Source organism: Sus scrofa, chromosome 16, assembly GCF_000003025.6.
Source record: "Sus scrofa isolate TJ Tabasco breed Duroc chromosome 16, Sscrofa11.1, whole genome shotgun sequence".
In the NCBI taxonomy this organism is placed as follows: domain Eukaryota; kingdom Metazoa; phylum Chordata; class Mammalia; order Artiodactyla; family Suidae; genus Sus; species Sus scrofa.
The window spans coordinates 65882979-65901596 of NC_010458.4; the positions used below are offsets into that span (position 1 = coordinate 65882979).

An 18618-nucleotide genomic window follows, 5' to 3' on the forward strand; every position below is an offset into this window, starting at 1 on the left:
CTTAAATGACATTCTGAGTTTGGAGGCAACAAAAAGACAGTAATACTAACATGAACACTTTCTGGGGGGCGGACTGACTCCAGTGAGTGTGGAGAAATGAGCTGGAAAACTGGAGGTGGAACCCCCACCACCACAGGAATCCCTTCCCTGGCTTTCCGGAGGGAGGAGGGGGGAACTGGACCCAACGAGAGAGCACAGCAGTCTAAACATTCCCTTATATGGCTGCACATAAGGTCAGTGTGTTTCCTGCAGACTGAGGTGAAGCCCCAAGGACACAGGGCCCGTGGAGCAGTCATGAAATTAGGCTTCTCACATCTACCTCCATCTTCCTCTGCACAGAAAGTATGAGCTGCAGCCTCCAGCCCCGCAAGGGGAACTCCGGGTGCAGTGGAAAGCTCCCTGGTGGTATGCTCCCTCTGCTTCTGCTCCGTGGGCCCCTCACTTCCAGGAGCTCCCTGGAGCCCTGGCTGAATAAATCATTTAATCTTATCTAATGTGTGTCTCTCCTCCCCATCTGTGCCTCCTTCAAACCATGCTATTCATTACTATGTCTCACCTCCACCCCTGCTCCCTCTTACCCTCCGAATTGCCAAGGAGAAAAAGAATGATTATTCTGGATTAGACTCCTGCCTGGGAAGGATCTACAGCCAGGAAACTGACCAAGAAAGCAGTTTTTCCTTCCCCCCAAATGCGTGTCAATGTCGCCCAAGGTTTGCATTTTCCAAAGGGTGGGAAATGGGGGTACAAGGCAATGGAAGGTCCTAAGGGTGAGTCACGGCAAGAACATTTTTTTCCTTTTGCGTTTCCTATTCATCTTTCTGACAACTCTAATGAGAGTGTCTCCATTGGGAACCAGCATGTCTTCCCATTTCTATAACATTTGCTAATCTCTGTTTTTAACAGAGAGAATGCACAGGCCTTAGGCGCAGGGCCTACACCAGCAGAAACTGGAATTATATCAGCTATATTGTTTTGACAATTTATTATTCTGGTTGTTTTCTAATGACAGCTAGAGATAATGACTTTTTTTTTTCCAGTGGAAGTAATATGAAGTTTCCTTTTAAAATAAGTTTAAGTTAAAAAGCTACTTTAGGGAGTTCCCTCTATGGCTCAGCTGTTAACGAACCTGACTAGGATCCATGGGGATGTGGGTTCAATTACTGGCCTTGCTCAGTAGGTTAAGGATCCAGTGTTGCCGTGAGCTGTAGTGTAGGTCACAGATCCAGCATTGCTGGCAGCTGTAGCTCTGATTTGACCCTTGGTCTGAAAACTTCCATATGCCACGGGTGGGGCCCTAAAAAGCAAAAAAAAAAAAAAAAAAAGCAAAAAAAAATTATGTAAATAACAGGACCAGTGGTGTGCGTGGTGTGCAGATAGAGCAAGAGAACACATCACCGACTAAGCCCTGGTGATGCTAGTTAAGAGGATGCCTTCTAGAACAGAGGCTCTCTATCCTGGTTGTACATCACAATCGCGTGTGTAGCTTTAAGGCCTTTTACCTGGGCCCACTGGCAAAGATTTTGTCTTCTTTGAAGTAGGAAAGGGCTCAAACATCAGGGTATTTTAGGAGCTTGGGGGGGATTTTAATGAGATAATTAAACTACCTCCCAGATGTTTGGAGACCTATGGCACTTAGTAGAGCCAACTGCATGATGACCTCCAAACTCTCAGCTTCTAGGCATCCTATTCACCAGTCTCCTTATAGAAAAGTCATTGAGGAGTTCCCCTTGGGGTGCAGTGGAAACAAATCTGACTAGTATCCATGAGGACAAGGGTTTGATCCCTGGACTTGCTCAGTGGGTCAGCTATCTGGTGTTGCCATGAGCTGTGGTGTAGGTTGCAGATGTGGCTCAGATCCCGCGTTGCTGTGGTGCAGGCTGGCAGCTGTAGCTCTTAGTCTGGGAACCTCCATGTGCTGCAGGTGCGGCCCTGAAAAAAAAAAAAAAAAAGGAAAGCAAACTCTTCTATACAGAAGTGAGTAACCAAAGCTCTGATTTCATGGCCATAACCGGCAAGGATAATAAAACAAACAGGACATGTTTCAAGGACCATAACCGGCAAGGATAATAAAACAAACAGGACATGTTTCAAGGACTGTAGTGGCTTTGGACAAAGGTGCCTGACCGCTTTAGTCGCCCCCTCTCTTGAAGATTTTTGAGGATAAACATCTGCTCATCATCTAGGATGGAGATGACATGCCCCCCCCCCACCACTGTGGAGACCCCAGGTAACGAGCTCTGTGTAAGAGCTCGCCTGGGAAGTCTTTCCTGTCACCCCCTCCTCTGGGTTTCAAGGATCAATGCTTGTTTGATGACTCTTTTCATTCAGTGGTTGTGTGCACCTAGACCAGCCAGCTCCAAACTTTTTGGACCACACCCTTTGGTTAGTAAAATTGTGAGCCAACACTTCAACTGACACATGTTTATTTGAGCAACTCTTAGACAGCTGTCACTGTTGAGCAGTATGTTAATACCCAGGAGGGCTTCATTTCTTTCTTTTTAGTAAGTGCCTAGTTAGAGGCCCTGAAAGCATCCTGTCCAACCCTGGAGGGCTAGGGTTGGAAGATGCAGGGTGCAGAAGGTGAGTAGTGCCATCCAGGAAGGGACCACATCCAGTGATCTCTGAGCCCAGGAGTCTCACACACTGCCTGCTTGTGGATGGGTTCACGGTCATGTCTGCAGAACCGATGCCTCTTAATGATGGGCCATTTTTGCCAGATACCTGATGTGCCAGTGAGCCTAACAGGTTGTTTCCCAGATTATGGTGGGTCTGAAACTACAGAGCCATGGAAAGGAAAGGTATTACTGGGAGTCAGGATGCCTTTCCACAAATCCTGGTTTGTTTTCAGTTAAAACAAAACAAAACAAAACACTACTGGGCTCTGGGTTTGGGCTGGAGGAAACACTTAGAGTCAGGCCAAGGGGTGCTGCTTGGTGGGACCTGAGCGCAGGGACAGAATGCATGTCCTGGTAACTGGGGATGGCTTTTCTCAGGGAGAAGGGTGAAATAACCCTGGATCAAGCAGAAGTGGAATAGGGAGTGAGAGTCTGAGGCGGGCGGTGGAGGGTGGATGTGCCTCAGGATCACGTGCATGTGTTAAGTGTGGGAGTATTTCCTCTTGAGGAAAAAAGCAGCAAATGCTCTTTGTGCTAAATTCAAACAATAATTTAGGGTGTACAATAAGAAGTAGAAAACTCCTACTCCCTGTCCCCTGCCTCCATCACACCCCATAGAGGTAACTGCTCTTCTCAGCTTGGGACTTTTATAACTAAAAGTAAAAACATATATATATATATATATATATTTTACACACACATAACATATATATCTACATACACATATAAATATACGCATGAGTTCCCTTCATGCCGCAGCAGTTAATGAACCCAACTATGATCCATGAGGATGCAGGTTCGATCCCTGGCCTTGCTCAGTGGGCGTATGTGTAAGTCGCAGACGTGGCTTGTATCCCACGTTGCTGTGGCTGTGGTGTAGGCCCTCAGCTACAGCGCCGATTCAACCCCTAGCCTGGGAACCTCCATATGCTGCGTGTGCAGCCCTAAAATAGCATATATATATATACATATACATATATATATATATGAAATATTAATGTGCTGGAACTTAAACACACTGGAATGTGCACAGTGCTTACCTGGGTGTGGCACTGTGATTTTTGTTTTCTTTCTGCACTTCTGTGTTCTAGCCATGAATTTATTTCAGTTATGCAATCAGAAAAGCAAAATTTAAAGAAAAGGGACTGTAAAGTGGAAGCAGGAGATAGAGGGGTCAGATGTAGAGCTGGAACTAAAACAGAAACAAAAGCCAAGAGAGCCATCTGCAAAGCTCAGCGGAGCAGCTCTCTGGCCCTGATTATGAGAAGGCTAAGGATCTTGGGGTCTTGTCTCAACGCCTGCACGAGCTGTTGCTCTGAGGAGGTCAATCTTCCTCTTGGGGCCTCAGTTTCCTATCTGCACCAGATCAGTGGTTCTCAGCAGGGGGAGGTTCTGTCCTCCAAAGGATTATTAGGCAGCATCTAGGGACACTTTTGGTTGTCACAACTGGGAAGGTATGAACACTGGCCTCTAGGGGGTAGGGCCCTCGATGCTGCTCAGTGTCTGACCAAGCATGGGACATATGTACCCCACAGCCATGGGGTATCTGGCCCCAGAGGTCAGTGGTGCTGAGCTGGTGACACTTGCCCTGGATGGCCTCTGACAGCTCTCCCACCTCTGACCAGCATTCGGTTCTCTGAGTTTGGTCCCGAACTGTCCTCACCTGTAAAAATAAGTAACCCTCTCATAACTGACCAGTATGACCATGGCTCACTCACCTCTAAGGAGGAAAAAATAAACAAAAGGGTCAAAGGCAGGGAACACTTGAGCCCTGGGTGAGAGGCCCTGCAGTGAAAGGCTGTCTCCTCCCCAGAGACTCAGGCCCTCCCTCCTTCATGTGAATGAATAGGGCCCTCTCCTGGTGGGTGCTGGCATAACAGACAAGGTGCTGACTTGTCTGGCTCGGAAACCACAGGGAATGTGAGCAAACACTGGGTGATTGTGGAATATTTCCCTTATGATTTCTCAGGGTAAAAGACGCTATAGGAAATATTAGTGATTAGTAGTAGCATTTCCTCTAAAAACACAACAGACTTATAAATTGATACCTAACAAATGGTGCTCCATTTCTGATTTAATTCAGCAAGTATTTATTAAGAGCCTGCCATGATCAGCCCTTTGTGGACACTTGATAAATAGAGATACAGCATTATCACCACGAATTGGGAGAAAGAAGGCTTTTCAATCAGTGGTGCTGAGACAACTTGAAAAGAAATTAAATTGAATTTCTACCTCCCATTCAACACAAACATCAATTCCAGGTGAACTAATAGACTTAAATGTCTGTTAGCCTGGAAAGGCAAAACTCTCAAACCTTTAGTAGATACCCTATCTTCATGACTTGAAGAGTAGGGAAAAATTTTTTAACAAATCACACGAGCATTAACCATACAGGAAAAAGAAAAGGTAAATATGATAAACCTTAAGAACTTCTGCTTGATGTCCTGACACTAGGTGTAGAAAATCCTCAAGATTCCACACAAAAACTGTTAGAAATGATAAATGATTTCAGCAATGTAGCAGGATACAAGATTTACAGAAATCGGTCACACCTCTTTACGCTAACAATGAAATTATCAGCAATGGGATGTAAAAACCAAAAAAATCCCTTTTAAAATCACATCAAAGAAGAAAATACATAGGAATACACCTGACTAAGGAGGTGAAAGACTTATATGCTGAGAACTCTCAAATTTTTTTGTCTTTTGTCTTTTTTTTTTAGGGCTGCACACACAGCATAATGGAGGTTCCCAGGCTAGGGGTTGAATCAGAGCTACAGCTGCTGGCCTGCGCCAGAGCCACAGCAACATCAGATCCAAGCCAAGTCTGTGACCTACACCACAGCTCACGGCAATGCTGGATCCTTACCCCACTAAGCAAGGCCAGGGATCAAACCCACAACCTCATGGTTCCTAGTTGGATTCGTTTCGACTGCGCCATGATGGGAACTCCAGAACTCTAAAATATTAATAAAGTAAACTGAATTGATTCAAAGAAAGCTTATCTCATGTCTTGGATTGGAAGAATTTATATTGTTAAAACGGCAATGCTACCCAAAGCAATCTATAGATTCATTGCAATCCCTATCAAATTACCCAGGACATTTTTCACAGAACTAGAACAAATAACCCTTAAATTTATATGGAACCACAAGAGAACCAAAATTGTCAAAGCAATCCTGAGGAACAAAAACCAAGCAGGAAGCATAACCCTCCCAGACTTCAGACAATACTACAAAGCTACAGTAATCCAACAGCATGTGGTATTGGCACAAAAATAGATGTGTGGATCAATGAAACAGAATAGAGAGCCCAGAAAGAAACCCACAGCCCTACAGTCCACTGATCTTTGACAAAGGAGGCGAAAAGACAGTCTCTCTTCAGCAAGTGGTGTTGGGAAAGCTGGACAGCCACACGTAATCAATGAAATTAGAACACATCCTCACATCACACCCAAAAATAAACTCAAAATGGCTTAAAGACTTAAATGTAAGACAAGACACAATGAAACTCCTATAAGAGAACATAAGCAAAACACTCTGACATAAATCATACCAGTATGTTTTCTTAGGTCAGTCTCCCAGGCAATAGAAATAAACACAAAAAATAAATACATGGGACCTGGAGTTCCTTCTGTGGCACAGCGGAAACGAATCTGACTAGTATCCATGAGGTGGTAGGTTCAATTCCAGGCCTCACTCAGTGGGTTAAGGATTGGGCGTTGCCACGAGCTGTGGTGTAGGTTTCAGACTCAGCTTAGATCCTGTGGCTGTGGCTGTGGTGCAGCCCAGCAGCTGTAGCTCCAATCTGACCCCTGGCCTGGGAACTTCTTTCTGTATGCTGCAGATGCAGCTCTAAAAAGCAAAAAAAAAGAAAAAAGAAAAAAAAGAAAAGTGGGGGGGGTACCTAATCAAACTTAACAAGCTTTTGTATAGCAAAGGGAACCACAAACAAAAAGACAATCTTACAGAATGGGAAAAAATATTTGCAAATGATTTGACTGACAAGGGCTTAATTTCCAAAATATATAAACAGTTCATACAACTCAATGTAAAAAAAACTAACAATCCAGCTGAAAAATAGGCAGAGGACTTGAACAGACATTTCTCTAAAGAAGACATACTGACAGCAGCTACTGGGCACGTGAAAAGATACTCAAACATCACTAATTATTAGAAAAATGCAAATCAAAACTACAATGAAGTACCACCTCACACTGGTCAGAATGTTGATCATTAAAAATTTTTTACAAATAACAAATGCTGGAGAGGCTGTGGAGAAAAGGGGACCCTCCTACACTATTGGTGAAAATGTAAATTGGTATAGCAACTGTGGAAAACAGTATAGAGGTTTGTCACAAAACCGAAAATACAACTACCGTAGGAACCAGCAATTCCACACCTGGTGGTGTATCTGAAAAAAACCCTTAACTCAAAAAGATACGTGTACCCTTTTGTTCATAGCAGCACTATTTCACAAGAGCCAAGACATGCAAACAACCTAAATGTCCATTGATAGATGAATGGGTAAAGAAGATGTAGTATATAAATACAGTGGACTACTACTCAACCATAAAAAGAATGAAATAATGCCATCTGCAGCAACAAGGACGAACTTAGAAATTATCACAGTAAGTGAAGTAAGCATGCCAGAGGAAAACAAGTATTATTTTATCACTTATACATGCAATCTGAAACATGACACAAATGACCTTATCTATGCAACAGAAACAGACTCACAGACATGGAGAACAGAAGACATGTGGTGGCCAAGATTGCGAAGGAGGGATGGATTGGGAGTTTGGGATTAGCAGATGCAAACTATTATATACAGAATGGATCAACAATGTCCTACTGTACAGCTCAGCGAGCTATATTCAACATCCTATTACAAACTATAGTGGTAAGTATGAAAAAGAATGTATGTGCATATATAACTGAATCGCTTTGCTGTACAGCAGAAATTAATGCACTATAAATCAACGATACTTCAACAAGAAAAACCTGTGCTCATCAAGAGACATGCCACAGAAATGTATGTGATATATGTATCTACAATATTTAAATCATGCGTACACATCAAGAAGGAAAAGATAATCAGTAATAAAATAGGCAAAAAAAAAAATTGAACATTTCACAAAAGAGCCTGTCCAAATGGGAATACCCTATGGAAAGAGACTCAGCACCCTTAGTCACAGGGAAATCAAAACCATTGTGAGCGATCATGACACATCCACCAGAACGGCTCTGATGGAAAAGACAGATATCCTTCATGAGGATGTAAAGACATGAAAACTCTGATGCACTGCTGAATGGGCGTGTTACCTTGGTATAACCACCTTGTGAGGCCGTCTGGCAGCATCTACTGAAGCTAAACACGTATCTCCCTATCGATCCAGCCACTCCACTATTAGGCATTTACCCAATGAAAATGAGGGCATAATTACTTTCACAATGTGAAAAATCCAATGAAGCTGAGGTGAGGGAGGGAGCAGAGAGGGAGGAAAGAAGAAAGGAAAAAAGAGACAGAAATCTGTGATCTTTGATCCAAGTAGGTGGAAGGGCCTTAAATATCTACACCGTTTCCATGGTTCTATATGGATAATACGATTCTTAGGCATGACATTGACCTAATAGATGCTGAATCACCTAGTCCCTCTTTTTTTCAGCCTGCGGAGTTTCAGAGGGTCCAGAGAGAAGACTTGCTTTGTTATTACAATTCAGCATGAGCTTTTACTTTTTTAAAACATGAGAGCATACATCCGTCAAGAGAAGCGTCCGAGAACATTCAGGTTATCGTTATTCATAATGGTACCAAACTACAAACAATCCCAACATCCACCTCCAGCAAAATGGATGATCCACCTAGGGTATGTAGTGAGAATACTGCATACCCCCTACACAGCTGACCCTTGGACATTATGGGTTTGAGCTATGTGGGTCCACTTATTCATGGCTATTTTTCAATAGTAAATCCTACACAACCACAAGACCCATGGTTGATCGAATTCACAGACTGGATCCATGGATAGGGATGGCGGATATGGAGGGCTGACTGTAAAGTTACACATGGGTTTTCAGCTGCACACAGGTTGGGCACCTCTAACTCCCATGCAATTTAAGGGTCACTTACTGTATGTTTGTTAGACCTTCATTAAAAACACCAAGCAAACAAACAACCCACCTCACAGGTATAGATATGGTTTTCTGTACTGACATTACACCCTGAATTTTTTTATAAGCACCCACCTTAAAGAAGAAAATCTATCTTGGTCTAAATGATCAATCTTTTCACTTTATATTCCCTCCACCTACAACTTAATGATAGAGTAATAATCTCTGATTAAGAAAAAGGCAAGTCATAGAGTAAGAGAAGATATTTGCAGCGTATATACAGACATGGAACCCACACAGGAAAGAACTCTGTAAACCTATTAGAAAAAGACAACCCAAGAGACTACTAGGCAAAAGCCTTCTCACCTTGTATCCTTTAAGTTTTTCTGAAACAACTATCTATCACTCTTATGTTTAAGAGTACTTTTTAGTTCAATGAAAAACACAAACATATTTTCCTGGTAAAAAATTAGACATTCCCGTTAAGGCAAAAGTCCCTGTTGACCTTCAGCATCACCCCCCCGCCCCCACCGCCCATACCTGGAGAGAATGACTCAACTATTCAGGATACATTATCCCAGATTATTGTTTTCAATGAAGGGTTATTTTGTGGGCTTTATTTTACTCGTACAGCATCTTAATGTATATTTTGTCTTGGGACTCACTTTTTTTTTTTCACTCAACGTTATGTCTTTCACCATTTTCTTTCTTTTCTTTTTTGCATTTTAGGGCTGCACCCATGGCACATGGAAGTTCCCAGGCTAGGGGTTGAATCAGAACTACAATGGCTGGCCTACATCACAGCCACAGCAAAGTGGGATCCAAGCCACATGTGCGACCTACACCACAGCTCATGGCAACGCTGGATCCTTAACCCTCTGAGCAAGGCCAGGGATCAAACCTGCATCCTCATGGTTCCTAGTCGGGCTTGTTAACCACTGAGCCATGAAGGGAACTCCCTCTTTCACCACTTTCTATGTTGTCTGTGAAAAGCCACTTTTGTACTTCTGATCATCACCCAGCCCTTCACTGGACGTGTGTTCCAGTTTATATCGCCCTTCTCTACAGAGGGACATTCAGATTAGCTCTTCCCTCCCTTCTTTCTCCCCTCTTTATTAGTACTCCTATTTAATAAGAACAATGAATATGTCATTCAAGCATTTATTTAATGCCAACTTCATAAACTAAAATGCTCCCCAAAGCTCATGCCTCATTCTAGTCTCAGAAAGCACTGTCTTAGCTTAGGTATCTCCCCCACCGTCTAAGTAGAAAGCAGAGCACACAGCACAGCCCGGATTCTTGCATGTCCACACCAAGGACTGGGATCAAACCTACGCTTATGTTCTTTCACCTCTGTTTCTGCTGTGCTGTGTGACTTCAGGCAAGTGGCACTCTCTCTGGTTGTCCATTTCCACCCTTATGCATAGAGGGGGTTGGGACATACACACTGCAGGGGTCTCTTTCAGCTCTGGAGGTCTCTGATGCTGGGTCCTGATGTCCTCAGTGATATATGCAACTGACTACCCAGGCTGGGATACAGGAGACAGAATTTTCCTTTCCTTGTAGCCCATCCACAGTCTGCCTCTTGGGGTCTCTAAGGGGGAAGCTTAATTGATACTCCTCATGAAAGGAGGCACCGACAAGAGTCACTGGGAACTGAGGCCTCAGGGACCTGCCCTCCCCCACTTCCACGTCTCCTGGTGCTCATCTTCTGAGGCCTTGAGTGGTTTCTCCTACTTATCTTATCCCTTCTGATGGCTATGTTGCCATAGCAACCAGGCCCACTGAACCATGCTAAAATCCTGTTACCATCAAGAGGACCACTTAGCTGTCTCCAGAGTCCATTAAAGGGGAATGGAAAGGCTATTACTTTCTACAGATGAAGACAGAAGAGGCTATGTTTCAGAGACGGACAGGGAAGGGTCTGGGAGAGCATCTGGTCCAAGTCACTGGCTCCGAGATGGGGATGCTGAGGAGAGGACCAAGCCGGGTCGCTGCAGGTCACACAGTAGGAGGCAGGAATGCTTATTCTGAGCACCTGCTCTTACTGCTTCCTTCTCATTTCTCCTCTACCTTTGTTCCGCCACCTTCCAAATTCTACCCTTTTCCTGCCCCTCTCCCTGTGCCTCCTGTCTCCAAGATGACCCCTGGACAACTGCAAATAGCCTTGTCCTTTACTCACCTTACAGCTGGTTTCTTCTCTCAACAGCTAAAAGGCCTTCAAAAAAGTAAAGCAGAGCTCTCTCCAGCACCTGCCCAGCCTGCGCCTCTCCACCTCACAGCATCTAAGGCTTCCCGCAGGGCCCACAGAGCCCAGGACTGAGGCCACTTGCCTCTCCCCCCTCAGTCCCGACCACGTCTACTGACCCACTTCATTCCAGCCCACTCCAGGGTTCTCTCTGTTTAAAGACGTCAAGCTCCCAAAACGGGACTCTCTTATTTCCCCACTTATTCTTTCCCAGCATGTACCATCTGCATTCACATCTCTGATTATTTATACCTTCATCTGTCTACCTGACCAGAATAAAAATGCTTATAATTTTTCTCTTATTCATGACCCCTTACCCACCCCTTAGAATTGTACCTGCCAACACGCAGGCTCTCCATACCCTTTTGACAAATGTGTGTGTGTGGATGGACCAAGGCGGGGAAGGATGCTGAAAGATACTCCTGTTGAGTCCTGAGGATGCAACGCCCTCCTCCCTTTCCTTCCACAGGCTCCAGCTGCACAGTTACCCCCCACCTGGAGGGCTGGGCCCACCAGTGGGTGCCTCACGGCAGCAGAACAGACACAAAGGGGAGGGCGTGGTAATTCTGACCAATTATTTAGTTCTTACTGTATGCACAAAACATGCCTTAACGCCTTTCAGTCTTTAACTCCTTTAAACTTCCCCGCAGGGTAGAATCACTGTCTTCCGCCAAAACCAATGAAGACAATATCGCAGGCCCTTGCCTACGCCTGGAACGGCTGTCCAGGTCACCTCCTCAGGTCTTGTTTTATTTTATTTTCCCACTGGACCCTTCACAGCACTTGCCATGACTATAAACACATCATTTCTGGGTAAACACTTGTTCCGAGCAGGTCTGCCCTCTACCATCCAAAACACGAGGCGGGGAGACCCTGCCGTGGCGCAGCAGGAACGAATCTGACTAAGAACCAAGAGGTTTTAGGTTCCATCCCCGGCCTTGCTCAGGGGGTTAAGGATCTGGCATTGCCGTGAGCTGTGGCTTAGATCGCAGATGCAGCTTGGATTCCACATTGCTGCGGCTGTGGTGTAGGCTGGCAGCTGTAGCTCTGATTCGACTCCTAACCTGGGAACCTCCATATGCTGCACATGCAGCTCTAAAAACAACACGGAACACAAGGCGGGGTCCAGCTACCGCTATACCACAGCTCAGTGCCTGGCCTGTGGCAGCCAAAGGCTAGTTATCATGTGTTTAATGAGCAAGCGAAAAGCCCAGACTCCGATGGGCTGCCAAGGCCTATGCTAGTGAAAGGGGGCTGGGAGGGAGCCCAGGTCTGTCTGACTCCAGGGCCTGTGTCCCCCAGTGACTGAATGGTTCGACCATCTGCAACGGAGCGGGGAGAAGCGTGTGCCTGCCCTGGAGGAGAACAGGGCAGAGCTGTAGGGCCCCTGGGCAGAGGGCGCCACAGGAGCCTCAGGCATCTATGGGGCTACGGGTCCCTTCCAGCCTGGAGACGCACCAACCCCTCGGGGCTCAGGACTCACCAGCGCTTGCTCGATCAGCAGGCAGAACAGGATGGCGTTGCCCACCTCCCGCAGGCTCTGGAAGACGTCGGTTTTGAGCTCTGCGTACTCGATGATGTCCTTCAGCTGGTGGTGGAAGAACTCCAGGATCCCTGGGAGACGGAGGGGGGTGGTCAGTGGGAGGTGCCATTGTATCTGCGACACCTCATTTAATACGCGTGACAATACCATGGTCTAGGCACCATCACCCCCTTTCCAAATGAGGCTCAGAGGGGGCAAGGGGCATGCCCGTAGTCACGCCGCAAGTGGGGTGCCGGGAACGAAAACCAGAGCTTTCCTCCCCCCCTTTCCTACTCTGACTCACTCTGACCCAGCACTTGACATCTTGATATTTAGAAAAAAACACCTGGTGCCATACTTAGCGTCTCCACTTTTCCCCCGATTCAGCACAGGTGCCTTCACTATCAGGGAAGGAAAGCATGACTTCTCTGCCCAAGGGGTGAGTGGCCAAAACTCCCATATCCTGACTTGCCTTAGAAATGCTGCTTTATGCCACACCTGGGGTGCCGGCCTCCTCCAAAGAGGCTGTGGAGGGAGGAATGCAGAGGTGCTGAGCTAAGGAAGGCCCTTACGAGTGAACCTCGCTATTCATGATTTAAAGATTCTCCCAGTTGCTGTCCTCATGCAGCTTCCTGGCAGTGCTAGGAGGCAGGCCCAGTGGGCAGCATTTCATTTCACTGATAAAAAGTGATACTATTGCTCAGGGGGATTAAACATGGTTCAAGGCCATCTGGCTGGTGGCAGAGGGAAGGTGCAAACCCAGTGCTGTCAGCTGATTGCCATGTTTGCGAAGCAGCCACTCCAGACAGACGGTCAGACCCCACCACCACCACCACCTGGCACCGTGGAATAGGTCTGCGTTATTTTCCCACCCCTGGTTCCCCACCACCAACCTGGGGAGCCGTACTCATGCCGGGGCAGGCGGCATATCTTGGGCATGACCTCGATCAGCGTTTTCACATACTGGAGAATGGTCCCTTGGAGCTGACAAGAGAGTCCAAGTGAGTAAAGTCATCCACGGCTGCTGTGTACGTGCATCTTGGGGCTAAATGCTGGGCTGCTGGGGCGTACAGGGCTTCTGTGGGGAAGTGCTATGGGCTGAATTTTTTTGTCTTTTTAGGGCCGCACGTGCAGCATATGGAAGTTCCCAGGCTAGGGGTCGAATTGTAGCTGCAGCCGTCAGCCTAAGCCACGGCTACAGCAATGCCAGATCTGATCAGCATCTGTGACCTACATCACAGCTCATGGCAATGCCGGATCCTCAACCCACTGAGCGAGGCCGGGGATTGAACCCGCATCCTCATGGATACCAGTTGCGTTCATTACCACTGAGCCATGACGGGAACTCCTGGACTGAATGTTTGCTTTCTCCCAGAGTTCACATGTTGAAACCCTAATGTCCCGTATGATGGTATGTGGAGATGGGGCCTTTGGGAGGGAAGTAGGACACAAGGATGGGGTCCTCGTTCTGATGTCTGTGAAGTAGGAGAAGGGTCCTTACAAGCTGGTACAGTGATCTTGGACTTCCCGCTTCCAGAACTGTGAGCAGTAAGGATCTGTTTTTGAAGCCGCCCAGCCTATGGCGTATTTGCTACAGCAGCCTGAGCTGCCTGGGACAATGAGGCACACACCTTGAGAGGAGGGACAGACTCTCTCTGAAAGGTGGGGAGCAGCCTTCTTGCCCTTTGTGAGACAGAAACAGGAGTGTTTTTATTATTCCCTTGGGCTTGGAGACTTCAGGGAGGGCAATTTCTAGGCTTGGGGTCCTTCCTGGGGTGGGGTACTTACATGAGATTCAAACTAAGAGCTAAAATGAAATGGGGCCAGGGAGCGATGGAGAATGAGATGCATTATCTAATTTAGGTCGGAAAATATAATGCACATTCATCCTTCCTGCATCCCAGGCAGACATCTTTAATCAATTACCATCTTTTCCTGCCTTAACCCTAGGTTTAACTTTTAACAACTTGTAACAACCCTTGGTTCTACAAAGCTGCTACCAGAGGGCTGGATTTAGCAGCTGAATCCTGTTTGCTATTCCCGATGTGGCTATTCATTACTCTGTATACTTCTCTGTTGTCATCTCAGAGTTTCAAGAAAATCTTGTGTAAATCTTATTTAAATGTTTCAGCCTTGCTGTGGCAGTGTCTTGGACAATAATGTGAATATCCAGATGACCATACTTGGGGTGGATAGAGGATGAGGGCAAAGTGATACAGAACTCCCTTGAGATGAGGCCCGTAGAGTATTGGTAGCAGAATTCAGCAAGGGATCTCAAGGGGGAAGAAGTGTGGTGATTGATTAGAGATGTCTGCCATGGGCAGAGGAGGGGAAAATGGCAGTACACGTGTCATGGATTTGCATGCTCAAATTAGATAATGCAGCTCAGGGGAGAAGTAAGAGCGGTCATTGGTAGGCCTTAAAGTCAAAGTCAAAATGTCTGAGTTCAGTTGGCAGGTATGAGGAGGGAGCTCAGGGTCAGAAAATGAGAGGCAAAGCCACAGGTCAGAAGGTGCCCTGCAATGTTACAGAGCTATAGGCGAGAGCAGTCAAGGTTTAAGTCAAGTCTTAAGAGCTTGTGACTCGATTTTCCAGGCCTAGTGAAAAGTGAAAGCAGGCCCCCTTGCTCTCAAGCCCACTGGGTCCACCCCTAGCCCCCTTCCTTACCAAGCTCTTGACGATCTTCAGGAGCTCCTCCATGACCACAGCGATGCCCTGGTAACCCAGGAGTCTGCAGATGGTCTTGAAATGAGGGGGCCCCACGAAATTCCTGTAGGAGCTGTAGATGTGGCTGTAGGCGATGTTGAGAGGCTGGAAGAGAGGATGTGGCCAAGTCAGTGGTGGAGAACCGAACGGACACTGCGGGAGTCCTGGCAGGAGGTGGTTCACTCAAGGATGGAAGCTCGACATCCCCACTCACACTGGGGACCCCCGTGAATATGTTTTGCAAGATGCTGACAGAGAGAGGTGGTTAGTGACCACAGGATGGAGCGAAGGTCATGAGATGGGGCAGCAGCTCCCTAACAGGAGATAGGGCCTCCAGGCAAATATCTTCTTTGCAGGACTCACGCTACCCATGACTGTTCACACAAAGCCGGACTTCACAAATTAAGCCACAGGGCTGGGGTACAACAGACGGTTTTCTTTTTCTAGTGGTATTTTCAGCACTAGGACCTAACTGGAAGAACCACATGAAAACTCAATAGCTGATTCAACGTGGCCTTCCTTCTTCTATTTCATGGGGGCCTTCATCTATCACAGGGTGGGGTCTTGGGAACCAAAAGACCTGGGAGGTGGGAGACCTCTGCTGAGTGCATAGAAAAATCACATAGGCTTTTTGGGCTTCAGTTTCTTCATCTATGGAATAAGGAGGTTGCATTAAAACAGTGGTTTTTGGCTTTCTGAGTCGCAACTAAAAAAAAAGTGACATGGAAACAAGTAGATAAAACAGACACAGGCAGAGCTGCTCTGACTGGGTGCTGGTTGGGAGCCTGGAGCTCTGGCCACTGAAGGGCCACCTCCAATGCCCTCTGGACCCCATGAGATATCTTTGCTGAATTACGGGAATCTCTTAAAGATCTTCCTAAGACTATATAGCAAAAATAAATGGCTCTGAGTTGGTCTCACTTAACTGGTGAGACCATAAAATTATCATTGACTTTGTTTTCAAATGGTGCCATTTATGGAGCACCTCATGCCAGGCTTCGGGAAGCCCTCGTGCATTTTCATTTAATCCACACAACCCATGTATCTGATTTGTGATCCATACAATTCTTGACCCCATTTCATAGAAGGGAGAACTGAGGCTCAGGGAGGTAAGTAGCTTACTCAAGGTCACAGAGCTCATAGGTACCTGAGCCCTGACCTGAATCCAGGTGGGTGTGATTCCAAAACCCACATTCTTCACCTCTACCTACCATGGTTAACATTGGAAGCTGAATTCTTACATAAACCATATATATCTATATATCTATATATATATCTTTGCTGATATTTTTTAGAAAATTTTTTTTTTTAGAAAAAGTTCACTTCTAAACTTAGTTCTGAGTATAATTTTCCTACTTGGAATTGTAAAACTCTTGTACACAGAACATGCAAATATGGAAGGACCACATCTGACACTATTAGCTGAAATTCTCTATTAGCTGGCTAATTAGAAATCTTCTGCATGAAATTAAGCAGGAACTGTAATGATGCTTTTGGAGTTCCACAAGATTGTCAATTCCCTCTAGAGCCATCAAGGGTTCAGCCTAGGTTTTGCACTATGTTTTACTATATATGGATTACTCTAAACTTTACAAAGCACGCGTCACAACTGCAGTACCCTCTACTCACGGAGATATAGGAAGGAACACAGTTAATGCCTACTAAGAACAAGAATTCGTGAAGAGTCAGAACACCCACACATCCAGCAGGTTGAATAACTGTTCTCGGGGGAGTCAATGCCTATATATGGGGAGGCTTGGGTTGTGAGAAGCAGTAGCGTTTCACACTCCACAGTCATGTGCTGTCAGAGTAAACCTCTGCCTGAGCCTGGGAGGGACACCTTGCAGGTCGTCACTAATGATTTCTAAAGGGTATGAGGCAGGTATGCTTTATGTAGGGAGGGAAATTACACCTGATTAAAAGCATGATGTTCACTGAAGGTGATGGTTAGCAAATCCTGGAGTAAATGCTGGATTTGATTTCGTCAACCATGGGGCCAGGCCATGTAATTTTGTGTGTGGAGAAAACCATTCCAGTGTCTCTGAAATAGGCCGCCCTGTCAAACAGGGCCGGGGCCAAGGGGAGGTGAGTGAGGTGCTAGGGCACCATGGCAGGAGGTGCTCACTCTCCCAAGTGAGGGCATCTCTGTCCTGGCCCCATAGTCAAAGCCCTGCTCGGGAATGTCGTGTTTCCTCTCCAGGGATGAGGGGTATAAAACAAACATGAGACACGCCATGGCTTACCTCTGGAGGGGGGAGGAGAGTGACTGGAAAGGGGCATGAGAGAACTTTCTAGATGATGGAAAGACCCTACATGATGACTGGGTTCTTGACTACACACATATACATTTGTCAAAACTCATGAAATGATAGGTACACTATGGTCTGTGCATGTTATTGACTGAATGGCTGTATGCCCCCAAATCCATATGTTGAAATCCTAACTGCTATGATGGCGGTATTAGGAGGTAGGAACCTTGGGGGGGTTATTAAGTCATGAGGGTGGAATCCTCATCACTGGGATTAGTGCCCCTGTAGGAAGACACATGAGAGTCCCCATGTCTGTCTGTCTGTCTGTCTGTCTCTCTTTTCTCTATCAAGAGGGATACAATGAGAAGGCGGCTCTCTGCAAACCAGGAAGAGGGCTCGCATTAGACACTGCATCTGCTGGCACCTTAACCTTGAACTTCCCAGCCTCTGGAACTGTGAGAAATCAACGCTGTTAAAGCACCAGTCTACGGTACTCTTGTTACAGCAACCTGAACTAAGACTGTACATTCTAATTGCTTATGATTACACCTTCATACGAAAGGAAATGAAAAGGTCCGCTGGGCTCTCTCGTAGCCTAATTTAGTGCCCAACATTTGCTTTCAAAGATTACAAGACAGCAATGGGATTTGAGTTTTCTCCTGAAGAGGGCTGCAGCTCGAGCCTGAACAGGCACGAGAGACAGTGACTGGCTGTGCTCATAGCCTCAAGGGCACCTCCCAGGCTCATCCCCCAAGAGAGCTGCCCCCTCATTTCTCATGCACACTGGGCACTAGGGCCTCCCTCTAAATCCAGTAAAGCTCTGAACATGTTCAGTCCTTTTTCCTGTGAGAGGAATTTTTTGAGCAGATTTCAAATGGATATCCCTGGAGCGGACAAAAAGCCATCAGCCACTTTCCTCCCCTCCCCCGTGTGACTCTGTGACCTCTTTTCTGGCTTTGAGTCCAGAGTTATTTCCTGGGGGTGAGCACACCTGAGTTCAAAATCCAGTCCCACAAATATACTAGCTGGATGGTCTCAAGTAACTTGCTTGAACTCTCTCAGCCTTGGTTTACCCTGAGTAAAGAGGACAACACCACCTCCGGTTTGCTGGAGATAACAGGGGGTTAAATGAGATAACATACAGAAAGCACCTAGCAGGGTGCCTG

General features: G+C 46.2%; 1 protein-coding gene across 5 annotated transcripts in view; it reads right to left on the reverse strand.

Annotated features, from left to right (window-relative positions):
- Positions 1–18618, reverse strand: part of CYFIP2 (cytoplasmic FMR1 interacting protein 2) — a 148993-nt gene that overhangs the window by 30395 nt on the left and 99980 nt on the right. For all 5 annotated transcript variants that reach the window (XM_021076694.1, XM_021076692.1, XM_021076696.1 and 2 more), the window contains 3 exons: positions 15165–15308; positions 13391–13481; positions 12459–12589 (listed from right to left, as the gene is read on the reverse strand). In XM_021076694.1, coding sequence (XP_020932353.1) covers positions 12459–12589; positions 13391–13481; positions 15165–15308 — 366 coding nt within the window. The remainder of the gene's footprint in view (positions 1–12458; positions 12590–13390; positions 13482–15164; positions 15309–18618) is intronic.